General features: G+C 34.0%; 1 protein-coding gene across 2 annotated transcripts in view; it reads right to left on the reverse strand.

Moving 5' to 3' along the window:
- Positions 1–1,629: 1,629 nt before the first annotated feature.
- The window catches only part of UBE2K (ubiquitin conjugating enzyme E2 K), a 52,930-nt gene continuing 26,717 nt past the window's right edge, over positions 1,630–27,842 (reverse strand). For both annotated transcript variants that reach the window (XM_016206596.2, XM_016206602.2), the window contains exons 2-7: positions 27,391–27,484; positions 22,785–22,843; positions 16,100–16,182; positions 6,402–6,501; positions 3,238–3,366; positions 1,630–2,891 (exon numbers count right to left, since the gene is read on the reverse strand). In XM_016206596.2, the coding sequence (XP_016062082.1) occupies positions 2,817–2,891; positions 3,238–3,366; positions 6,402–6,501; positions 16,100–16,182; positions 22,785–22,843; positions 27,391–27,484 (540 nt within the window). In that variant the 3' untranslated portion in view covers positions 1,630–2,816. The remainder of the gene's footprint in view (positions 2,892–3,237; positions 3,367–6,401; positions 6,502–16,099; positions 16,183–22,784; positions 22,844–27,390; positions 27,485–27,842) is intronic.

A 27,842-nucleotide genomic window follows, 5' to 3' on the forward strand; every position in this document is an offset into this window, starting at 1 on the left:
TCAAAAGCAAAATGCTCAGAATTCAAAGATATATATATATATATATATATATATATATATATTTGAACGTGTTGTGTTTAAGTAAGCCATAGTCACAATTCCAAACATTTGTGGGAGCCAACACAGAGCATTTAATTTAGTAGAAGTTCTTCAAATATTTATACTACTTACTGTATACTTATTTGGGTCACAAATAGCCATTCATTCGTTCACTCATTCAGTAATCTGTACTGAAATATACAACTAATTATTTGTTGTTTTAAAAGTCAGGCACATACTCATGGAACAGATTTGATTACAATAAAAGCCTGCTGAAGTGTCAGTAACTTCTAGCAAATCTGCCTGTCCTAAAACAGGATATCACTATATATATTTTTAACCAAAATTTTTGAGGCCTTTAAAACTGAAAAATCACAAAAAAATTGAGAATTATAAAAATAATTTTCACCAGGGTACCTTTTTCCTAGGCCTGAACTTTTAGTGTCCCTTTTCCAAACATATATAAGACCAGAGAAAAAAAGAAATTGCTTTAATTTCTATGTTTAAGGAAATAAATCTACCTATAGTGAAGTGGGGGGAAAACAAAATAGGATGACAGTGGAAAATGTTCCAGAAAGGGGAATTATCACATTAAATGAAAATGAGGTAAATAAATTTTGAAATGAAAAATCCATTACGGAGAACCTCTCATACCAAATATTTTACTTTTCAATTTCCTGGGCACTGGGATGTTGAATTATAGTTAGATGAATAAATACCCTATGGGGTTAATGTGCATAAAAATAAAAGGCAAGGTAGAGCTGCCTCCCAGAGCTAAGTAATGCTTGACATTCAATAACTTCTAAGCTCTCTCCTTCGTCTAACCACAGAACAATTAAATATACCCTGAAAACATAGGCAAACAGTAAACTGGGTAGATGTTTGATATTTAAAATAATCCAAATATATTACCAAGCTGCCCTCCACTTAAAAAGAATTCTAACCATCAACACAACAAAACTGTCCACATTTTCACACAATTCCAACCTTACTTCAAAATTAGAAAAGTACAAGGTTTTAGTTATTTAAAATAAATAAAGAAAAATCTTGTTTCCTTTGGCATCTTCAGAAAGTAACTAACTACAATTAAAGGAGGTGATTGTATAAAGAAATTTATGCTTAAGCAAACATATAGGGAAAAAAACATAGCAACTTGTGTTTAGTATGCAATAATATCTACTACAAGAGTTTACTATTGATTAGGAAAGCCTTACAAGTTTTTGGAAGAACCTTCACATATTTAACGTTACACTATATTTAACAATGGTTCTTTTATTGCTTCTAAGATTATTGAGAAGTCAAATGAAATTATGCTGAATTTATGGTTCAAAATTATTTTCCAAACACTTAACAATTATAATTTAGAGTAACACTTGAAGCAAACCTTTTATAATAGGACTTTCAACTATACAGCCTTGCTTTAATTCATTCCGATTCCATTACATTTTTATTATTTGCATTGGTCCTGAAAACTGAGTAAGAACTGTGTTTCTATGTATAGAACTGCCTGCATAAATCCATTTCAACCTTCATAAAATGGTCACATTAGTGTTTGAGCTTGCAAAACTAATAATTTTCAAACTTTAGAACTTAGAATGAAATGTAACTTTAATTGAATAGAAAGTCTGACTATGTACAAGAGAAGGTAAAGTTTTCAATTTTCATATTATCAGAAACATCATAAAGAAAGCTAGATTTATAACACACTTCTATTCCTATGTGCATCTGAAGTATGTACAGTAAAACACCAACACAGCTTTCATGTGTAAATAGGGGGAAATGCAAGCAAGGGTGACTTTTAAAGTATCCAATAAAGCAATCTCCATCAAGCCAAATTAGGTTAAAAAACTGCAGTTGATTTCATCCTTTCAAGTTCTCAAAGAAAAATTTCATCAGCTTAAAAATAGATGTCAAATTCACTTGAAAAACTAAGCTGGGTTCTTTTATTAAATCTCGGGAATACTGCAACATCAAGTAGTTAACGGTTTTGCAAGAGAAACAAAATTGGCAGCTCCATTTTTACATTATTACTTAACATAGGAACGTTTTTTAAGAGTAAAGAACTGTGACAAAACATTCCACACAGACGACCTAAAAATGGAGCAAGGGATACTGCCCCTCAGCACATTTCCCAGAGAATTTACTATTAGGATATTAGCTGTGTGTGGTAAGAGGGGGAAAATAAATATAGTGCCCCGTCTGCTGACTAGGACAAAAAGGCTCTGAATAGGTCACCATCTTCAATTCTGGATAAATCTCAAGTTTAAGAACTCTCAAATGCTTAAAATGGTGGTCTTTTCAGCTACCCATCCTAAGAAGTCAAGTACAAGCATGCAAGTAAATTCACAGGCACAGAGGATCCATGTTAAAAACAGTTAAGGTAGCTGTGATGCAACACCAACAATTTGAATGGTCCTGACACACTCAAAATATTATCTTAATTATTCAACAAAATCCTGAAGCAAACTCTTGCTAGTCTGGTACACTGCTAAACACTAAAGTAGCATGTTTTTTCCATGGTTTCGCTTAGCTCAAAGAATTTTTACACTATTAAGAAAAAAATTAAAGTATTTCCCCTTTTTAAATTTACACAGACGTTTAATTAGCTTTATTTACAGAGCAGGGATTTTTTTTCAGTCTCCAATGGTGCCTAGATAACATCATTAGGCAAGAATGCCAGTTTAAAAGAAATCTATGCAGAATCCTAAAAATAACAGATGTTGATGCTCCTCAAGAAGGGGCAAGCTTGACTATATCAGCAGCTCTCTCATTATGCCTCAGTTACTCAGAAGCAATTCTGTTGCAGTCTCTACATCCCATGATTTTGAAGACAAGGCCACTATTACTGCATTCTGTAGAAATAAAAAGGGGGACAAAAAAAAAAACACAAATCAAATCTCAAGGAAATATTTTTAAAATACTGAATCACTCACTGTGTCTTTATATTGAGAAACCATATTTTGTTTTAGTTTTTATTTTTATATTGCATTGCACTTGTAGTGCATAAAAAAGCTTCTACAACCAATGACTGGAATCAGCAAAAGGAAAAGAAAAATCACTAATTTTTAACAACAAAAAATTTATCTACCAAAACTAAAATTTAGAGTATTTCTGAACCAATTCTGTCAGCCAAGGATTTGCCACAATCATTTAAAATCAATCAATATATCAAAATCAGCATGCCTTTATGTTACTTACCCTATCAAAGCCCATAGCACATAAGTTTTCTATTTTTTTGGTGTATTCTGGACTAGAAACTGGTGCTCCAGCATACACATGTGCCCAGAGTCGAGCTGTCTGTTTGAACATTTCAGGATTTTGTTTGTACTATATGAGGAAAAAATTGACATGATAATAGTTATAACATTCAAATAGTAACTCAGTTCTAACTGCCTAATAGCTTCTGCTTTTTCTAAATAAAATTATAGATTTTAAATGTTGATTCACTTTCCACTGAAAACAATGTCACTCAAGAAAACCGTTTAACCTGAAACTATAATTCGTAAGTTATACAGACAAAAAAAAAACATAGACAAATGACATTTATCAACTCTGATCTCTGATTTCTACAAATGTTTAAGTAACGGAAAACTAATACTAAGTCAAGTGAGGCATCAGAGATTGTTTCTAATTAGAGATGTTTCTAAACACTGTGTGGGGCAAATACTGCACAACTAAGTGGAATTACTAGTTGCTAAAATAATATAGACATTAATAAATATGACCAAACTTTTGTATTAACCACAGCTCAGGCTAGAATATACAACTGGACTTTACTATTTTGCTAAAGCTGTATCAGTGCAAAGTCCTAACTTATAGCATATGTTTTGAGATGATTATGAACTTACCATACAACACTTATTTATTTATTTATTAAAATATATCTTTATTAATTTCAGAGAGGAAAAGAGAGGGAGAGAGAGAGAGAGAAACATCAATGATAAGAGAGTCACTGATTGGCTGCCTCCTGCACGCCTCCGATTGGGGACTGAGCCCACAACTCGGGCATGTAGCCTGACTGGCAATCGAACCCCGATTGCCTGGATCCTAGGTCGATGCTCAACCGCTGAGCCATGCCCGGCCGGGCACCATACAACACTTTTAAAAAATAAAACTTCCCATGTGGATTGAAAAGAGGTAAATTTATTCTCAAATATTCCACCACTTAATAAGTCAAAGTATACATTAAAATAAGTTCAATTCACTTTATTTCTTGTAAAAGTATTTAATACATCTTTAATATTTTAACACTGATGAGATTTCATTATATTAAAATGATAAATGTAGTTTCTAATATTAATTCTTAACAAGGAAATAAGTCAAATTATTGGCTTGTTTTAGGAGCTAGAAGAAATGAAAGCTGGGACACAGGCTATGCTTCTGACTACCGAAAATGAATGAATAGCACATACATACATATAACAAGTAAAACCATAATTCTAAGCACTCTGAGACAAATAGAACATTTTAACAAGAATATACATAAAACAAGGAGTGAACAACTTTTCAAGGGAAAAGAGAAGTTTGCTAAGAGGAAAAGTTTCCTCAGGTAGCCCTCGCTGGTGTGGCTCGGTTGGAGCGTCGTGGGCTGTATATGGGAGGGAATTGATCAATTTTTCTCTCTCCCTTCTTCTCTCTCTAATCCCTGGGTGAGGATTAAAAAAGTTTCTTCAGGTAGAGGAAACATGGCAGATTGGGCAAAATGACACGTAGAAATGAATGTACCTTGAAAAAGCATGAGTGTGAGGAACAGTAAGAATTTAGGGAATTAAGTTGGATATGTAGATAGTTAAAATCACGGAGGAAATCTGCAAACTAAAGAATTGAGCCTTACACCAAGTAGGTGATAGCAGAGCTAACAGGTTTTTAGTAAAGTAAAGTAAGATTTGCACATTATAAAGCTAACTGGTATCAATGTAAAACATGGGGGAAGGAAGAGGCTGAGGAAGGGGAGCTCTATTAGAACAGTAGAAATTTAGAAAAATGTGTACTGAGACAATCAGAGAAGTATGATGACAGAGATACTGGGAATAGAATCAATGAGAGAGAAAAAAATACATAGAGAAGAATTCCCAGTCTGTGACTTGGATATTTAACTAAACTAATGATGGTATCATAGAAAGACAGACACAGGCTTACAGGATTTAAGATTCTGCATTCAGTTTGAGAATGCTGTGCTGAGGTATCCACAAAACATTTATATAGAGCTATCCAGTTCCAAATAGGCTCTTGGGCTCAGGAGAAAGGTCTAGCCTGAGCATTTTATCAACATACAGATGGTAAATCAGTGTGGATATAATCATCTAAGTGAGTGTATATAATAGAACAAAGGAACTATACTTAAAAGGGAAGAGAAAGAAGAGACATAATTGTAGGAACAAAGAAGGAATGACAACTATGAAGACAGAAAGAGAAGAGAACCGTATCTCAGAAGTCAAGTGAGGAAAAAATTTCTAGTTAAAAAAAAAAAATCCTAATGGTTTAGAGCAGGGGTTGGCAAACTTTCTTTCTTTCTAAATATCTCTTTATTGATTTCAAAGAGAGGACAGGAGAGGGAGAGAGAGAGATAGAAACATCAATGATGAGTCATTGATCAAGCCTGCAACCCGGGCATGTGCCCTGACCGGGAATCAAACCCCGATCGCTTGGATCCCAGATCAACGCTCAACCGGTGAGCCACGGCCGGCCAGGCGGCAAACTTTCTTAAAAAACCAGGTAATAATTATTTCAGGCTTTCAAACCATACTGTCTTTGTCACAACTATTCAATTCTGCCACTTATAGCTGGAAAGTAATCAAACAGGTGTGGCTGTGTTACAATAAAACATTATTTACAAAAACAGTCTTACTGTAACTTTATGTCCCCTTTCTTGAAAATCAAAGATCAAAACTAAAAAAATATTTATTCCATTTGGCAATTATAAAGTCACTTTGGTAAACTTTACCACGTCACTTCAGTGCCACAGAAGCTAGTTAAAATGATCATCAGGAAGGGATTACCACTTACGGAGGGAGCTAAACGGATACACACACGATAAAGCACAAGTAGGAAAATGTTAATCACAGAATATAGGTGGTAGGTATATGGATGTTCACTCTAATCCTTTTGATATTATGTGTTTGAAAATTTCCATAATATGTTTAAAAAAAACCTACCATATACCCAATTAAGCTAGTATGTTAAAAATCAAGGCATTAACTTTTCACTATTATATTTGACAAAATAACCTTATTGCAAGTAAGGAACCACTTCCAAATTTAGTTTCAATAGAAGTATGCACATACGTTAACACTGCAAACCTCTAAAGTAGAGACTAAAAGGTAAATATAAGAGTCTCAAAAGAAGAAAAGTAGCTATCTTACCTGATTTGCTACTACTGCATCCTGTGGATCATCTGGTTCTGCAGCTGCCAACAGTGCTTGCAATGACAATAATACTGTGCGAAGAGTCATTGCTGCTGCCCTAAAATTAAAAATAGGAAAAGATCAAGTTAAGAATGCTCTGCATTGCCTGGCCGGGCGTGGCTCAGCGGTTGAGCATCGTCCTAGGATCCAGGTGATTGGGGTTCGATTCCCGGTCAGGGCACATGCCTAGGTTGCAGGCTCGATCCCCAGTTGGGGGTGTGCAGGAAGCAGCCGATCAATGACTCTCTCATCACTGATGTTTCTATTTCTCTCTCTCCCTCTCCTTTCCTCTCTCTGAAATCAATAAAGATATTAAAAAAAAAAAAAAAAGAATGCTCTGCATGACGAAAGCGAAGTGAATGTTTTCTGAATAAAACACAACTACTGGAGTGAAACGTAACCCAAGTTTTATCTCAATTATATAATTAAGAATTTATAATTACATGTCTGCCTATCACATTTTTTCTTTACAATGAACAAATATTTCTTAAGACAATTTATTTATTTTATTATTATTTTTTAATATATATCTTTATTGATTTCAGAGAGAGGAAAGGAGAGGGAGAGAGAGAGATAGAAACATCAACGATGAGAGAGTCACTGATCGAGCCCACAACCGGGGCATGTGCCCTGACTGGGAATCGAACCCCGATCGCCTGGATCCTAGGACGACGCTCAACTGCTGAGCCATGCCCAGCCGTGCTCTTAAGACAATTTAAACTGTTTTGAACTGGCCTTGTTTTTTTCTTGTTACCAATATCCTACAGGTAAGCTCTGTCTACTGACTTACTTTCTATCCATTTCTCTAGACATGAAGTAAAAATAAAGTGATATACTAATATGTGGAACTTATTTTCAATGGCACTTTAAAAACAAAGTATCATCAAGCACATAGCTTTTACTTTCAAGAAAGCCTGAAATCATTCCATAACATTCTGAAATAGAACAAGTTTTTTGCTTAAAATATCACTTAATTCATGCTTCTAAATGTATTTATAAAGCAAATATGTATCTAGAAAATGGTACCTACCTAACCAGCAAGAATTCATAGCATTTCTGTTAAAAAATTGTTAATATCAAAATATTTATAAATATAAGCGTAATAGTGGAATATTTAAGATCCTAAAGATATTAAACAACATGCCCATTTTCATCACACTAATTAGACCACTCTAAAATACTTTTCGATTGGGTTTCTCATTTTAACCACACAAAGAGAAAATTAATAAGTGACTATTTTCTCATTTTTCCCCAGGACGGTATATATAAATAATACCATCCTAGATGCTTAGAAGAAAAGTTAATTTATTACCAAAAATGGATGATATCTTAAGGCAGTGAGTCTGACAAAATATGCTTCCCCCAACTAGCAACATTGATATCACTCGGAAACTTATAAGAAATGAAAATTCTCAGCCTTATCCCAGACCTACTGAATTAGAGACTCTGGGGTGGTTTAACAGGTATTCCAAGTGATTCTGATATAAGCTAATCTTTCAGAAATACTGCTTTAGTGCATTACAGATTAAGCTAATTGAGAAAGGCTGCTCTAAACTGATAAATATCACATCTGTAGGTCTATATGTTATATATTAGAAAAAAATTAAACAAGTGGTTCTTTAAAATACCATCAGAGTAAAATTTTTATCAATCAATTTATTCTTTTAGAGAAGCTACAGGAATAAGAAAAAATTGGTTATAATGCTAAAAATTAGCTGAAATGCTAAACTAGTATTAAAAGAGAACAGGATTTCAAAACCTTTTTACCATTATATAATTTTATCTCATAGAAAGTTCTATTTCTGAAATAGAGCTGAGAAATAGTAATTGTTTCTCCAGACTAAGGTTTAAAATTTCCTAAGAGCTTACACAAATTCTTTTCAACCAACAGTTGTAACATCTTTAAATGGACAATATTCTTTTAAGACAGATGTCAAAGCATAAAAACCCAAATTTAGTCCTTAAACGTTCACTGTTGCCCTGTCATTAGCACCAAACAAGGTTGAAATCTTTCATAATTAGAAGTTCACTACTGTAATTTCATTTTACGCTTGGGTAATTTTAAAGAGAATGTTTAAAGGCACATGCACATCAAAAGCTACCTAGATACATCAGCTCTAAGCAGATTTAAACCACCCAGAACAGGACAAACATACAAAATATCACAGAAATAGAATATACAAAATTAAGCTGGTTACTCTAATACCCCAATGCACTTGTTTAAGCATCCTAATTTAAAAAACATATGACATCACTTTAATAAAAATCTTAACTTAGATAATTTTAAATTAAAATAATTGTTTCTTAGAAGAAAACTGATCTGAATATTGGAAAAAAAAATCTTCACTCAAAGGAATTATTTCATTTAAAAAATTATTAAACTCACAATTATTTTCTCTTGCAATAAAAATATAAAAGCATGTAAAATAAAAGCAATCCAAGTCTTAGCAAAATCTTATCATCACAAGGTAGCTTTATATATTTACATCTCAACAAGGCAACAGATATTTTAAACCTCTCAAAAGAATGAAGTTGGGCCCTTGCCTTACACCATACATAAAAATTAACTCAAAACGGATCAAAGCCCTAAATGTAAAAGCTGAAATTATAAAGCTCTTAGAAGAAAACATAGGGGGAAAGCTTCATAACACTGAAGTTGGCAATAATTTCTTGGGCATCATCTAAAGCACAAGCAACAAAAGAAAAACCAGAAAAATTAATATGCAACTCCATCAAAGTTAAAAACTCCTGTGTAGAGAGGGAAGGAAAAAAACCAAAACACCTGTTCAAAGATACAATCAATAGAGTGAAGGCAACCCACAGAATGGCAGAAAATATTTGCAAATTATATATCTGAAAAGGGGTTAATAATCTGGAATATAGAAAGAACTCTTGCAACTCAACAACAACAAAACTACTTAAAAAATGAGAAAGGGCTTAAAACATATCTCCCATGAAGATATACAAATAACTGATAAGCACATGAAAAGATGCTTAACTGCCCTGGCTGGGTAGCTTAGTTGGTTACAGTGTGTCGCAATACACCAAGGTTGCAGGCTGGATGCCTGGTCAGGGCACACATAAGTGTCAACCAATGAATGCACAAAAAAGTGGAACAAATCAATGCTTCTCTTTTTTTTTCTCTCCCTCTCAAAATCAATTACAAAAACAACAACAAAAAGATGCTTAACATCACTAATCATTAGGGAAATATAAATCAAACAATAAAATATCACCTCAAATCCATTAGGATGACTACTATCCAAAAAACCCCCCAAAATAACACTTGTTGGCGAGGATGTGGAATACCTGGAATCCTTTTGCACTGTTGGTGAGAATCAACAGAAACAGTATGGCAATTCCTCAAAAAAATAAAACACAGCAATTCCACTTAAGGACATATACCCAAAATAATTAAAAGCAGGGACTCATAAACAGGTAACTGTACACCCATATTCATAGCAAGCATTATTCACAGTTGTCAAAATGTGGAAGCAATTCAAGTTTCCATCAAGCAATGAATGAACAAAATGTGATCTATACATACCATGGAATTTTATTCAGCCTTAAAAAGAAAAATCTGACACATGCTTCAACGTGGATGCATCTTAAGGACATTGTGTTAAGTGAAGTCAGGAATAAAAAGACAAACACTATGATTCATACAGACAGAAAGTAGAATGGTGGTTGTCATGGACTGGAGGGAGGGGAATGGGAAGCTGAATGGGTAAAGAGTTACAGTTTGGCAAGATGAAGAGTTCTGGGAGGGCAGGAATAGGGTGGAGGGATGAAGAGGCAGAGCACAGATCAATTCTAGGGCAGTGAAAATACTCTGTATACCATAATGATGAATACATGTTATTATATACATTTGTTTAAAGCCACAGAATGTACAAGAGTCAAACATAATATAAGCTATGGACTTTGGGTGATTGGGATGTGTCAATATAGGTTCATCAAACTAATAAATGTACCACTCTGGTGGAGGATGCTGATAATGGGGTAGGTTATGCATGTGTGCAGACAGGGAGTGTATCAGAAACCTCTGTACCTTTCTCTCAATTTTGCTGTGAATCTAAAAAGATAGTCTTATTTTAAAAGGGAGATGGTTCTGAAAACTGGCTGCACAACAATGTAAATATACTTATTACTCAACTGTATAATTTTTTTTTTAACCCTCACCAGAGGATATATTTTCTATTGCTTATGGGGGGGGGGGGGGCATCATTGTGAGACAGACACATCAATTGGTTTCCTTCTGCACACACCCCGACCAGAGCTGGGATCGAGCCTGCAACTGAGGAACATACCCTTGACCAGAATCGAACCCAGGACCCTTCAGTCCGTAGGCTGATGCTCTAACCATTGAGCCACACCAGCTAGGGCTCAACTATACACTTTAAAACAGTTAAGATTACAATGCTGGCCCGGCTGGGCGTGGCTCAGCGGTTGAGCATCGACCTAGGATCCAGGAGATCTCGGTTCGATTTCCAGTCAGGGCACATGCCTGGGTTGCAGTCTCAATCCCCAGTAGGGGACATGTAGGAGGCATGTCTCTCATCATTGATGTTTCTATCTCTCCCCCCACTCCCTCTCTCTGAAATCAATAAAAACATATAGATTAAAAAAAAAAGATTACAATGCTATATGTCATTTTAAAAACAAAAGTTAGGATGGTAAATTTTATGTCCTATGTATTTCATAATTAAATATATTTTAAAAATTTTAAAGTGATAAACTCTTCCCTTAGAGATTTATAAGTTATTATTATAAATACTTTCTAGTTCATTTGCAGTATCTTTATTGGGAAGACATTCATAAACTATTATAGACCCTCTGAGTTATCTATCACTTCAAGAAGCAGAAACTAAGGGCCTAAAGTTGAACATGTTAAAAGGGGCTGTTTGCCCTCAAAATGAAAGGAAACATCTGGTGCTATAATTTTAGATTCAATTTATAACAATCTCAATGAGAAAACGTTGTATGTTTTCTATATGCTTGAAAATAATAAAATGTTGGGGAAGTGTTTATAAACCATTAAGAATTAGCTGAATAAAGAAATCTGAAAAAATCAATAGTAAACAATGACATTTTTAATTAGTAATAAAATTCATATCAAAATGAAACCTACTCTTCTGGCCCTAAACGCTATAAACACTGTAACATCTTTGATGGTATAAAGAAATGTGTACATTCATAGAGATGTAAATTACAGCATAAGGAATATAGTTAATAATATTCTAATAAGTAGGTGTGGTGTCAGATGGGTGCAGGATTTACTGGGGTAATCACTAAGTTATGTAATGTCTGGTCACTGGGGTGTACACCTGAAACTAATATAATGATGTATGTCAACTGTAATTGGAGAATAAACAATTTAAAAGAATAACAACTTTATATGGTGCCAGATGGATGCTAGACTTATCAAGTGATCACTTTATAAGTTATATAAATGTCTAATCTCTGTTGTACACCTGAAACTAATATAATATTGTACATCAATTGTAACTGAAATTTATTTAAAAAGAAAAAAATGTTAAAAATTAAAATGTGTACATTTTTATTGTTCTACATTTTGAATCCAAATTTAGTAAAGTGAAAAAGTATATAACCGAAAATACAGTATTTCTGTTCCATTTATTGTTCTTTTCACAAAGTACTGATTAAATTCATATTGCATTGAGATTTTTAGGATTCAGTGTATAAAATTAGCTTAAATCTATTAAAAACAAAACCCTTGGAGAAAAACAGGAATATAAAATTATTTCAAAATGTGTTAACTAATTTTAATTAGTTGATGATATGAGGAGTACTACATAAACCTATCTTCCTCTCATTAGTTTTGCTCAGATCTCAAATCAATAAGCAGCTAATATAGCTAATTAAACATTTATATGAACTAAGTAGGGCCTTTAGCATGCAAAATAAGCATGGGAATTGTTTGTATTGTTGACTAACTTTTCTGTTAAGGATCTTCCAGAAGACCATCAATAAATCATCTATGTTTATGCAAAACTCTGAATGCTAAAGAGAATGGCAGCCTTTTTGTTATAATTTTTTAAGGTATAATAAGCAAAGTAAAATGCTGCAGAGCTGCATTAAATTTTTATTTTTTGAGCCTCACCTGAGGGTATTTTTTTCCATTGCTTTTTCAGGGAGAGTGCGAGGGGGAGGGAGGGAAAGAGGGAGGGGGGGGGGAGAGAAAGAGAAACATCAATGTGAGAGAGACACATCAATTGGTTGCCTCCTGCACGATCCCAACCAGGGCAGGGGATCGAGCCTGCAACTGAGGTAGATGCCCTTGGCTGCAATCGAACCTGGGACCTTTCAGTCTGCAGACCAACGCTCTAACCACTGAACCAAACAGGCTAGGGCTGCATTAATTTTTATATGTACACATACCCATGTAACCAACACCCAGATTAAAATACAGAGTATTTCCAGTCAAAAAGATTCACTTATGCCCCGCCCATTCATAACCCTTACCTACCCCACCACTGTCCTAATTTCTATCGCCATAAATTATTGGTTCATTTTGAATTTCATAAAAACCGAATCATAGTGCATATTCCTGTTTGGTTTTTGTCACTCAGAATGTCTATGAGAATCCTCCATGCTGACTGTGTCAACATGCTTTTCCCCCCCTGCTAGGTAGTGTTCCACTGTACAATAATAATGCCATTATATACCCATTCTCGTTGACAGACATTTGAGTTACTTCCAATGTGAGTAAATCTGCTATAGATATTCTTGTACAAGTCTTTTGGTGGACATATGCACTCACTTCTCTTGGATATATACCTAAGAGTAGAAACTGGAACTGCTAGGCCATATTGAAGGTGTACGTTTAGCTTTGGTACATTCTAATGGTTGGGCGGTTGAATGACATTTGTATCAGCAATTCATGAGAACCATCTGTAAGTATGTAGTGGTACATAATTGTGATTTTAATTTACATTTCCCTGATGACTAATGATGCTGAACATAGCTTACCAACCATCTAAATAAATAACCTCTTAATGCCTGTTCATATCTTTTGAAAAGGCAGTAGCACTGAGAGCAATTTTTATGTGTTGTCAATTTCTTCCCCAGGTATATTAAGACACCTTTAATTATAATAGGTGGGGGAGGGGGGGAATTAGAAAATAGTTTCCACATAGACTAAGTTTAGAAGTTAAGAAATAAACAAGTAAATCACCATCTACTTGTATTAATAAAGGACCAAGATTAACAAATTGTTTTCTAGCATACCTGTCCCAAAGTATTCGTTTATTCAATTTATATTTCCTAAGATTATTATCTTGTAGTTTTCTTTATCAAATTCCAGTTTTGAGTCTGAACATCCACGCTTAAACATAGATATCCATTAAATGTCAATTATACCTCAATAAAGCTGGGAAGGGCAGAGAGAGAACAAACCCATGGATAACCAATCTCACCTATTTTATCTGGTGTGTCTTTGATATCTTTTAATATTTTAATTATACAGATATCAAACAAGACTAAATTCAGCTATATCACCTGTCTTAGGAAATGGAAATAGTTGACAGAAAGTCTTTTGGTACAAATATTCAAGTTCTCTCCCTATATATATACACCATAATCTTTCAACTATCTACAGAGAGATAATCAAGAGTGGTAGTACTGCTGGCTTAACTCTGAACAGAAAGGAAAGTCAGTGGAAGATTTTAGTCCGGAGCTTTATTTATTTTTAAAGGGGGGGTTGTTATTCTGGCTGTTGAGAAAAGCCTGAGTAGGGAAGAGTCAGAAGCACTGGGGCAGGCTACCATAATCATCCAGGCAAGAGGTAATGTGACTTGGATCAAGGTGGCAGCAGTGAAGCTACTACTAAGGTTTTGGAAGTTTCACCAACAGGGTTTACAGAGAGGGTACAGGGTACCAGAGAAAGAAGAACCAAGGATCATGATGAGACTTTGGTCTGAGCAACTGCAAGGATGTAACTGCCAATAACTTATATGGGGTGAAGCATGTTTTTGGTTAGTGGAGTATAAGTTCAGTTTTCGATATGTTTAAGATAAAGTTAGGTAGATGTATTCTACACTGTTCAATGTTTAACCATATGGAATACAGGTCAAGGAACTAGATCCCAAGAGGTGATATACTGAGGGAGAAGCCTTACGCGGATGTGCTATTAGAATGGAAAAAGAAAACCAAACCAAACCATCAACTCTTGCCTGTTTATCCAGTTATTAAATAAACCAAATCGCCCATACAGTGAATGTTGTCATTCCTGCCTCACCTTGTTCAGGTTCCATTCTTTCCCTTCCTTAACAAATCAAAGCCATAACTTATTCCTGTTTTCTCCCACGCCAATGTCTTTTTATACCTCTTTGTCTTAGTCTTTCCATCCACAGTGTCAGAATATGCCAGACTCTAGTCTAAGGGAATTACATAAAAAAATTCATTTAATCCTGTCAACAGTCCTATGAAGGAAGTATTAACCCCATTTTTTTTCAGATGAGTAAACTAAGGCACAAAAACTAGGTAAGTTGCTTAAGACTATACAGTTTGGTAAATGGCAGAGCCAGGGTTTGAATGTAATGGCTCCATTTTTAACATAATGGCTCCAGAGTAAGAACTTTTTTTTTTTAATATGTTTTTATTGATTTTATTCTATTTTTTAAAATATATCTTTATTGATTTCAGAGAGAGGAAAGGAGAGGGAGAGAGAGATAGAAACATCAATGATGAGAGTCACTGATCGAGCCCACAACCCGGGCATGTGTCCTGACCAGGAATTGAACCGCAATTGCCTGGATCCTAGGTCGACGCTCAACCGATGAGCCACACCCGGCCAGGCTGTTTTCATTGATTTTAAAGAGAGAGGAAGGGAGAGGCAAAGAGAGAAACATCAATCAGCTGCCTCCTGCACACCCCCTACTGGGGATTGAGCCCAGAACCTAGACATATGCCCCAACCAGGAATCAAACCTGCAACCTTTCGGTGCACAAGACAATGCAAAACCAACTGAGCCACATAGGCTAGGGCCAGAGTAAGAACTCTTAAAGCACTATGTTAAGATCAAATCAGGCAAAATATGTGAATGCACTATAAATTACTGTGCAAATGAAGATATCACCTACAAAGGTATTCCTTCTTGGAATCTGAAAACCAAAACTGTGCTCAATTAATACAACTTTTCACATTTTTGTTGCCTGACACCATCCAAGCCAGAGTTGATTATTTCAAAACTTTTTTTTTTAGTTTTTCACAAATATCTTCTTGAGATAACAAAGAATAAAATTTACCAAAATAACAAATGAAATCCTAGACTTTTCAAGAGGTAAAGCTAGCATCTGACATCATCTAGTAAGTCTATATTTAAATAGAGACTGATCTCAATTATAACACATTTTCAATTATGTACTTAAGTACATAAGTTTTAAAATCATTGCCCAAATAAGAGAAACTATCATACAGGGGTGGGCAAAAGTAGGTTTACAGTTGTAAGTATGCAAAACTGTTTATTCTTGCATTGTTATTTATTGTATTATTTACCATATAAACAACCGTAAACCTACTTTTGCCTACTTCTGTATAATCTTATGCTTTGAGGCAATTACACATTTAACACTCCACATATAGTCTTGGAATTCATATGGGAGAGGCGAGAAGGTAAACTGAAAATCTCTTACCATTGATCTTTCAGGATATCCAAACAAATAGCCCCTGTGACGGAACTAATATTAGGATGCCATATTTTAGTGATAAACCGGACCTAGAAATATAAAGCACACTTGAGTTTTTAAGTAACAGAAATAAAACACATACAGTTTAAATAGAACTATAAGAGAAAGAAATCACCAGATTTTAAAAAAGTGTCCATACTTACATCATTTTGCCTAAGTGAAGGGAGTGGTGTAGAAGACAAAGCACTTAAGTCAAATGTTGTCATTGACATACATTCTTTTTAAACCTTTTAATAAATGCTCCACCCTTAAAGAAACCCAACAATTACTAGGTATTCACAGATAGTAAACACAAACTTTTTTAGTGTGAAGTAGGGTGTAGAATAAGTTTGAAGGAAAAAGTAAGCAAAATCAATAGTAAATGGAAGCACAAGTAGTAAGTGGCTATAAGATTGCTAATTTTTCTGTAGCAATTTTTTTCTCAAATTCTTTTTAAAAAATAATTCAACAAATATTTGAATGCCTATTATTATGTGCCAGGCACTGAAGAGACACTGAGGTTTAGAGTTTAACATGCTGATACAAAATCAAATAACTAAGTTAGCAACGGAACAAAGTGCAAGCTCCATACAATCTGATTTCAGATTTTGAGGCTCTAGTCACCTATTTGTCTTATCACAGAAGAAGAAGAAAACAACAAAGTTAAAGTGTTAACTCTATCAGATCACCACATCTAGTTCATCAGCTCTTACTCTGAGCTTTTGGAGGAGGAGGAGGAGGGAGGGAGGAGGAGGAGGGTTATATTTGACATGATAATCACCTGAGTAAAAATTCCTTAACACTTACTAGAATAATTACTATGAACCGAGCAACGTTCTAAGTACTTTATAATGATTAATTCATTAATATATGCTTCAAATCTAAGCTGTTAAGGAAAGATGCTAAACACCTTCCACTTCTCTCCGTGAGACTTGGATTTGTCTATTCTACCTATCTCTATTTCCTCACCTACTTACTAATAACATAAGTGTCAGTTGAAAAAGCAGTTTGTCACTAATGACTTCAAAACACCTGAAACTAATGGAGACATTCCATGCGCCTTGATCCTTTTTTATTCTAAAATAATTTTTTAATATATATATATATATTTTTTATTGATTTCTAAGAGAGGGAGGGACAGGGAGAGATAGATAGAAACATCAATAATGAGAGTCACTGATTGGCTGCCTCCTGCATGCCCCTCACTGGGGATCAAGCAGCAAACAGCCATGTGCTCTGACCAGGAAGTGAACCATGACCTCCTGGTTCATAAGTCGATGGTCAACCACTTAGCCACACTGGCTGGGCTCTTAAAATAATCTTAATGATTTCAATTACATCTACTACTCTCCATCCACAGAACCACCATCTCCTTAAAGGAGATCATCACTCTTCATCTGGGTTACTGAACAGTCTGCTAACTTGACTGCCTTCAGTCCTGCTCCCTCCAACCCATTCTCCAAACTGAAACCAGAGAGAGTCCTTTAAAACAAATCTGATTCATGTTACTACTCAAGGCCCCTTAATGACTTCTCATTCCCTTTGTGTAAGCCCACATTCATAAACTGGCCCTAACCTACCCCTCAAATCTCACTTCTACCTCATATTCCATGCATTTGCTCAACAAGTCATATTTTTAAAAAGTTTGGGTGGGTGTTTTGTGGTTTTTTTTGCATTGGGGCCTTTATACATGTTTCTTCTCTCAATAACACACTTCAATGGCCCTTTTCTCCTGGCTAACTCCTACTTATCCTTCAAGTTACAGCTTCCATATCACTTCTTCCTGATCTGTTCCCACAGCACCCTGTACTTTCCTATGTCACAGTATTGAACGCACCTCTATAATCTTTTTTACTTGCCTAGTCTTCCCTGAAAGGCCTGATATCTATCCTGCCTACTAGAGCATTCTAAGTATCTAAAGTCCCTCATACTGAATACACATGCAATTAACATTATGACAATCCTGTTATTATAGGGCTAAACAGTATCCTTCTCAAATATAGTACAGGTCAAATAAGACAGGCTATAAAGAGCTTATGAACAACAGACATTTCTTCATAACAGATATAATCACAATATTCACATCTTAATTTTTACCATTCATTTGAGTTCAAAACGTAATTCTTATGCCAGAATTTCAGTAACTTAGACATTACAACCTTTTGTGACTTTAAAACAAAAGTTGGTTTAATATTTTCAACAAAATTGGAAAACAGAATGTTAAATTACTACTGAAGATGTCAGAAGGTTTATGGTTTAAGCAAGTGATCTAAGCCTATGTAAACTATATCTTGCTTTTTAAAAAAGTCTTCAATACATGATTCTCTATACACACTAAATGAAACAAATGTGCATATATTTATGCAGAACCAAGAAAATTATTAAACTATTTCTTACTCTGTACTATAATCTACAGTTAGAAATAAATAACTTTGATTTGCAGATGATCTAATAAAGAATCTAATTTTCAAGAGGACATTCCAATATCCATCAGTAAAAATGTAACTCTTAGACTTGGGGTGGTGAACACACAATACAATATACAGATGATGTATTACAGAATTGTACAACTAAAACCTATATAATTTTATTAATTTCACCCCAATAAATTCAATTAAAAATACATAAATAAAGTAACTCTTATAAATAGTTCTTATGTGGTCCATCACTCTTTATCTCCCGTTCCTCTCTTTTTTGTTATTCTTTATCTTCAATCATATCCTTTCTTACATTTTCACTTCTTTATCTCAAGCCTTAATATCACCAGTGGTACCCACATGTATCCTCGAATTATGTCCTGTTGTTCTACACCCAATTCATATCCCAACCCTGTCCTGTTCCAACAAAAATGTAGAATCAAAAAAGAACTTGGAAGGGATGAACGATAAGAATAAGTAATAATACAATGACATTTATTATGACCTACTTGAGTCATATTTGACTGATTACAAAACAGACATGGAATAAAGTACTAAAACATTTACTCTAACAACAATTCAAGTCTCCTTATTTTCACAAATGAAATTACTAGCATCATTTGGGTAACTTCAGAATAGTTATTAACTTTGAGGAGCACTCAAAGAACAGAAAGAAAAATCTTACTTAATATTATGTACATAGTGTTACCAGACCAAAATAAAAGAAGGGGACTATTCTTAGTTATATATGATAATACTGGCACATCATCATTGGTAAGCATATCTTCTATAGGCTGCATCCTATATTCATTAACTATTCACTGTAAATGTAAGCTCATATTTCCACTGGGAATTTCTAGTTTCAAGCTTGGAACTAAAATATGTTATAGTATCAAACCATCTTTAACTTACTGTACAAAAGAAAATGAGAAACATGCCTACATAGATGAGCACACTCACTAAAGGTTATTAGCACTGGTATTTATACTCAATTTGACATATAAAAGTATGTTTATAATATCAAGGATAAAGAAGAAAATTCACAACATAATCTCCAACACATAACTGGACAAATAGTTGACATGCAGTTTTCCTAATTTAATGGGGTTTTCATCAATAGAACACAAATTACAGTTTACTCTAGAAATAACATGGGTTGCATGCATTGAATCAAATTCTTTCCAAACTATATTCAACTGATTCAAATATATATATTCTTTGAATATATATTTTCCTAAGTGAACCTTCTGCTCTTCAGGTCAATAATTTATTGCAGAGTAGTAAAGAGAAAATACTCTGAGGCCATGTTAAGACAAATCAATTTAAGTTTTCAATCTTGTGCAGTTTTAGCTGCACAGTAGGGTAAGAAAATATAACCAACTAACTCCAATACTTTTTACCTCATAAAGCTTAAAATTAAACCTGAGCTGACATATTAAACACATGTGAACACAATTCAGTAAGAAATCTATACAAATATTCCCCATTCTTTCCATTATATTTACCAATTAGTAAAAACTAAAATTGAGCCCAGCCAGGCGTGGCTCAGTGGTTGAGCATCAACCTAGGATCCAGGAGATCACAGTTCGATTCCCAGTCAGGGCACATGCCCAGGTTGCCAGCTCGATCCCCAGTAGGAGGCATGCAGGAGGCAGCCGATCAGTGATGACTCTCTCATCATTGATATTTCTATCTCCCCCCCCTCCCTTCCTCTCTCTGAAATCAATAAAGATATATTTAAAACAACACACATATGTTAATTTCAAATTAACATATACATATGTAGAACATATGTTCATTAACATTTACTGCTATAAAGCTTAATGCCATAAATGGGATGAGTACCATATTTAAAAGAATAATAAATTCCAACCACTGTATGACTAACTGGATGAAGCCAGAGGGAGAAAAACTTGGGTTAATTAAAGGAAGACCCTTGTGCCCTGGCCAGTGAGGCTCAGTTGACTGGGAGTCGTCCCATGCATTTAAAGGTAGCTGGCCCAATTTCTGGCAGGGCTCAATCCCCGGTGGGGGGCATGCAGGAGGAGCAGATTGATGTTATGCTCTCACATTGATGTTACTCTCTCCCTCTCCCTAAAAATCAATAAACTATTTTTAAAAAAGGAAGGTATTTCTAAATCTTGAAGTTACCTCAACAGAGAATGGCCTAGGATAGTGGCCTGAAGATAATTGTGAGCTAGTAGCAAAACGTCAGACAGACCTTAGTACCTATGTTTTGAGTCTATTTTTCTCATTGTACTAAACACTGGGGGTGGGAGGGGCTAATAAAGCAGTGACTTCAAAGATTAAATGAAATAATGCCTAATAGTGCCTAAAACAGAATCAGGACTATGCAATGGCTTTGAAGCTATAATAAAGACTTTAGAGGTTAATAATGAAACACTTTTATTGAGAACATTTTAAATGTACAACTTCATGGATTTGAGTCTATTCACAGAGTTGTGCAACCATCACCACAATCTAATTTTTTTATCATTTCACATCTCAAAAAGAAACCATGTAACCCCTCACTAGTCATTCCCCCACACCTCCCAAGTGCTAAGCAACCACCAATCTATTTCTGTCTCTATGAATTTGGCTCTTGCAAAGTTTCACATAAATGAAATCATACAATTACTTCCAGTTAAATGAGATACCTAGAGTAGTCAAATTCATAGAGAGAAAATAGAAAAGTTACCAGGAGCTAGGGGCATGGTGTAACATGAAGTTACTGTTTAACAGAAAAAATGAAAAAGTTGTGGAGATGGATGGTGGTGATATGAGTATACTTAATGCCACTAATCTACACACTTAAAAGTGGATAAAATGGTAACTTTTATGTTAGGTATATTTTAACCACTACTTAAAAAAAAAAATCAACAAGGCTTATCAGAAAATAGAAGTACATAAGCCAACAGAATAATAAGCACTCCAAACTGTCAGATGACCCAAACTCACCCTGGAATTTCCATTACCATGCCTACTCTTAAATGAGCACAACCAACAGATTAAATAAGTAAATTCAAAAACATTTACTGAATGACTACTATCATATATTCAAAGACATGACACTGTTAGGAGCCACAGAAAATACAGAGGTGTATACATGGTTCTTCACCTCAGGAGCATAAAACCTAGTGAAAGATACACAGCCCCATATAATACAACACATTAATTGGTATTGTATTTGTTTTGGTACTATATAAATTATATAAAATGCTATTGTGAGGAGAACAATTTGATGGGCACAGCTTAATGGAGAATGTGATACTTTACCTAGGCTTCAAAAGAAAACTAGAATTTTAAATGACAGAGACGACTCAAGTGAAAATGAGAGAAAAGTGTGAAAGAATAAGCACCATCCCCAAATAGCATATAATCCAGGTTGGCAAATGAGACCCTTGTTGTAAGTGAGGGTGGTAGAAGATTAGAATGGAAAAGAAGACTAGGGTCAGGTGGTAGGAGGTCTTAAATGCTGAGCTAAGGAATTTAGACTTTATTAACAAGAAAGAAAAAATAAACCATGATCAAAACTGTACTTTAGGAAGATTTATAGAACAGCAGTGCAAAGAACTAAGAGGACTGACAAAGATGAAGGGTGACTAAAGAATAGGCAAAACAGGAAAGTAATAAAGTGGCAATGAGCAAAAGTAAAGACATAAAGGAAGCTGATCAGTCAAAAAATAAGTTTATGTTAATTCCCCGTGTTATACATGACTCTAGAACATTTGATTTTCTCTTTTAACATTCATCACAGTTGCAATTATTTGTTCATTATTTTTTTCGCTGCTAGAATGTGAGCTCCATGAAAGCAAGGGCAGTTAAGTCTTATTTATTTGTATATTGGCACATAGTACTCAAATAATTGTTGAAAAAATTCAGAATACTTTCTTCCCTAAAAACCCTACTCCTCTGAGGAAAGTAAGAATTTGTATAAGAGTTCTCTACATCTAGGAACAGTGCAAGTTTTTCCAGACCTAGAATTTAAGCCACTGTCAGATGCACATCCTATTATTCCTGTCTAGAGCCATTACTAGCTGCCTCTAAGTAAGCTTGCTTTTCATTATAATTCCAGAAGCTAACTATCTTCCATTACCTGAAATCTTGTCCGCATTAAATTGACATAGTCAACAACTCAAAACACTGTAATTTTAATAAGCACTAAAATATATATTAATTAAATGGGCCAAGAGAAACATTCTAGAAGTTCATGCACAAAAATAGGCTTACAATACCTTAGGGGGATTAAATGGATATGTTTCTGGTATTTTTATCTCTAGTTGATATCTTCCTCCTAAAAAATGGGGGAAACAGAAAGTTAAGAACACTGCTCATCTGAAATATGTAAAGCCAAATATAGTGATAGAACTTTCAAAACATGTAGTATTTTATATCCAATTACATGAAACTCATTTTAAAGTAGTAACCCAAAAAGGAAATAATCAAAAGCACTAGTTTTTAATTTAAAGGTTATTTTAAGCATACAGAATACCCATTTTATACAACTATATTGGCTTATCAGTGAATAACAGGGCTACATGTAAACACATTAAATCCAGACAATCCAATGCCAAAGATAATCAAATAGTACAGATTCTTTTTCTTTTTCCCTGTAGTCCACACTGACAAGAGTTGCTAAATAAGTGGGGGTGGGGGTGGCGGACAAAAAGAAAGCAGAGAGGTATAAAGGCATAGATGGTATAGAGGAAAAGGATATAGAGATTATGCCGTAAACTGAAAAAAATCTATTTCTCGCTGGTTCTCTAATACGCAAAATTTTCCCAAACTTTTAACTTGTCCCTAAATTAAATGTCAGTACTGCTTGCTAAAAATTTTAAAATAAAATTCAACAACAACAGGCAGGCCTAAAGATAAAATTATTCTCTGTCTTTAAATGGGTATACAAAATGCAAAACTTTACAAAGCGGTTGTTCCAACCAGTAATATATAAATAGAAAGCAACATTCTACTTTGAAGTTATCTTGAGCAACTAGCAGCTAAATACATACTTTAAAAAGTTTATCTAGCTTCCCATACCTGGAAGGATAACTGCCTCTCAGGAAACTCTGAAGAGGGAAGTCTTGCATTGAATAAGCAGCTAGGTCTGAATTTTAACTCTAAGGAGTTAACTTCTAATTCTAAGATTCTATGATCTATTAACACAGAATATTCACTATTCCAAAATACGGCAAATAAAACTGTGTTACCAGAATATTTACATATGAAACTATGCCTGGGATTTGCTTCAAAAATAATCAAGGAATCATCAAATAAGACTGCCATGAGTTGAAAGTCTTAAAATTAAAAGCTGGCCAATGAGTACATGGAGAATACATTATACCATTTGCCTTCCATAGATATCTGAAGTTTTCCATAACAAAGAGTAAAATAAAAAACTAGGTACAAGGAGCAGTATCAACTTTAAAATCCCATACACTCAACTCTCAGCGTATCCTGAATTCTCTCAAATCCTCCTCCACTAGTGTTAAGAATAGATAGATGAATGTGGATCTGGGAGAAAAACAAGAGAGCAATTCACTTCATACCACTTTCTTCAAGCCCTTTTAGGTTCCAATTCTTTTCTTGCTAATTCTTTTTAATAGAATGCCATAGTGACTGATACATGAGTTGAACTAGATAGATGCCTGAATCAAAGAGCAACTGACAGAAGTGAAATATAAAGGAAAGTAGTCAAAACAAAAGTAACAAAAAGTAAGACAGGTGAGAGATGACAAGCTGAAGAAATTCTGTGAATATAGAGATAACACTTTATGTACAGTTATAAATGCTAGCTTCAAAATATAGGCATAATAAATTTGGCCTGAGAAATATGTAGGTTCAGTTCCCTTCCTAAGAATCTTTTTTCTAATTTAACTCCAGATTAGAATATCTATAACTTTTCATATAAAGTTATTCCTTCATGAATGTCCAAAGACAATCTATTAGGAGTAGTATGAGAGTCCAGATATATAAATAAATCTTATTTATATATGCTGAATCTTAGTGTCCCCCAATCCTACTTCAACTCCATATGCTATTAATATGCTCTATCCTGAATTATCTGATAACTTTCAGTATGTAACCACCACAGCATTATCTGATATATATCAGAGCAGCCCAACTAAGGGAACTTTATAACTATATTATTCATATTATAACAGCTTTCCCTATAAAACATTTATTTCTTGAATAATTTTTAATATTAAAAATCTATCATTTTTATATTTAACTTAATCCAAAGGGATGGAAAGGGATGAGATTTTTAAATATCAACAATTCCTAAATTCAAAACACCTCCAGGGAAAAAGCTCAAGAGCTAAATTGTTCCTTTTCCACTGAGCCATTATGAAATAAGAGAATTAAGAAACGTGCAATATGGTAATTTTTCCATGGGCGTTCTACTTCTCAAGCTGATTACTTTTTACACTGTATAAAATAGCTGCCTCATTACTTAATGATGATTATAAACATTTTAACATTCCACAGGTAAACTTTTGCTTTAGCTATTACATTGAGATTGGGGGGGGGGGGGGGGGATCTCAAAACCCAGCAAGAGCCCTGTAATAAATATCATCAAACTACCCATATTTGTATATCTATTTCAAAAGTAGTAGTTTATGCCCTTGAATGATGCTTTTCCTAAACAAAGTGAATCACTTTTCTGCAATAGTTTGATAAAAATACAATTTAAATTAATCTATCTCCTATACCCCCCAAAACATTAAAACTAATCTTATCAAAAATTAATGTCTCATATAATGGCAGCAGTGGAAATAAGAATTTAAAAACCACCGAACTTGTTTCTAATTAGCAAAGAATATGGTATATTTATAACTTAATCATCTTACAAATAGTGTCTATGTTCCAATTTTTAAAATTTATCTACCTCTCTTAAGGGTTGCCAAGAAGGCAGTGAATATTCTGCCTATCTAAATTAATTTATTTCAGGAGATATCTTGTTTATATGTATCAATTTGCTGAAAGAGCTCAAGAATGATAATGCTACCGCCCTACTATCCTTTAAAACATCTGAACCACCTAAAAAAGTAATTCAAGAATATTTATGCCTGCCTTCAGGAAACAGCTAATACAGTCTCCCTCAATATCCCCAAGGGATTGGTCCCAGGACATACACACCTCCCACCACCAACCCCTGTAGATTTATCTGCAGATGTTCAGGTCCTTTATATAAATGGAATAGTATTTGCATATAACCTAGGCATACATATTTTAAATCATCCCTAGATTACTTATAATACTTAATACAATGTAAATACTATGTAAATAGTTGTTATACTGTATTTATATTGTTCAGGGAATAATGACAAGAAAAAAGTCCATACATGTTCAGTACAGACACAAACATCATACATCTAACTACGTACTACACATCAACAACAATCCCTCCCACCCCCAGGCCCCGAATATCTTCATCTGAGGTTGGCTGAATCCACAGATGTCGAACCTGCATATACATAGCACACACTGTATATTATTACATACAACACCTGCTATTAAGACAAGAACTTGACTTTTATAAGATAACTAAAAGATCTACCATCCATCTAATGACTGTCAAAAGGACTAAATGAATAGCTTCCATGAAAGCATCCAGATGAGGCTTGACATATAGGAGGCACTCAATAAATATGCCTAAAAATGGCTCATGTGAACTATAAAACAAAATAAAATATTATTATTTAAGATTTGGTAGGATATACTAATGACATTTTAGGGTCTTTAAATTTTTGAATAAAAACAAAAATAGTCTAGAATATTGGATTCTTCTGAAAATTTTGAGGTAACTGTTCATTATAGTATTATAGAACCACAACATAAAGTAGACATAACCACCATTTCTAATATTCAATCAATCCTGATTTATTCAAAAGCAGAAAGTGATGAGAAACATAGGCTTTAAAGTCAAAGGCTGAGACTGAAATCCCCGATGAGCCACTTAGATGTTTGACTTTAGACAAGTTACTTAACTTCTCTGAGCTTAAGGTTTCTTCATCTATGAAACAGTGACGACTGTACTTACCTCATAAGACTTGTTTTAAAAAATGAATGAGAAAATACACGTAAAGCTCTAATAAGTAAAAACTCAATATACTACTACAAATTGTTACATAATTTCTAGTAAACAAATATCTGAATGCCTTATTATATGCAAAAACCTTGGTTATGCTATCTAACTCAAACTTACATTATTACTGATGATTGCCCAATGAGGAAATAAAAAGCTATAAAGCTTCTTTCTGTATCTTACCATCCAACTCCATGGTCTAAAGTAGCTAGAGACTTAGTTTGTGAACACAAAGTTCAGCAAAGCTGCCTCCTTTCTTTTCTATATGTCTTGAAACAATCAATCACTCAAAGCTTTCCTGAATTAAAAATATTTAATATTTGTAATATAGCCTGTAAGAAGACATATGAGTGAATGAAATGCTAAATGACAAACAGGGGAGAGGAACTTTAAAATATGTATATATATTTTTTCAGTCAGAAATTTAAGGCAAGGCTTGTTATAGATATCATATGAAAGGTAACCGAAAATCTATAGCCCATATAAGTTAGAGGCTTAACAGATATGCTTTATATTAATAAATTCTAACCTATAACTTGGCTCTATTTTGGGAAAAGAAAAAAATTAGCTAAAATTCAGCGAGGAAAAGTCAGTCTAGATAAGTATCTATTATTATTATTTAAAAATTGCTGTATATCCTAAGCCAAATGAAATTACCTTCCATGTAATTTATAATAGATGCTTAATATAAATCTGATTTAATGTTTCAGAAGTTCTAATACGCACAATATTTTGATACAGAAAAAAGTACTTGCCTTCATATGGTGTGTCTGGAGGTCCTGCTATTTCTCCTCTTAATTCTGTAAAATTCTCATCTACAAGATCTACTTTAATTTGATTTTTGCTCGTCTTAAAAATAAACAGAAAATAAATGTTAGTTATATCAGCAAGAAAAAAGCCTATTATAAAGTATTACCTATAAAAATTTTGAAGCCCCCTCATTCATTAGCTTGGTTATCTGCTCTAGTAAAAATAATAGTCTGTGTTTTTCTAGGACTTAATTAGCCAGTTTTAAGAATATTAAAACAAAAAAAAACTAAAAAGTTTTCACTTCAATGTTTTTAATGAAATAAAACTACTTTGAACAATAGTACAATGGCTTATTGACTTTATAGGAATGTTTACAGAAAAACAGCAGACATATCTGGCAACTTCATGTATGTCAGGTACAAAGTAATAAATCGATTCATTTTTAGATGAACATTAA

The sequence above is a fragment of the Miniopterus natalensis genome, chromosome 1 (genome assembly GCF_054644295.1).
Source record: "Miniopterus natalensis isolate mMinNat1 chromosome 1, mMinNat1.hap1, whole genome shotgun sequence".
Lineage (NCBI taxonomy): Eukaryota > Metazoa > Chordata > Mammalia > Chiroptera > Miniopteridae > Miniopterus > Miniopterus natalensis.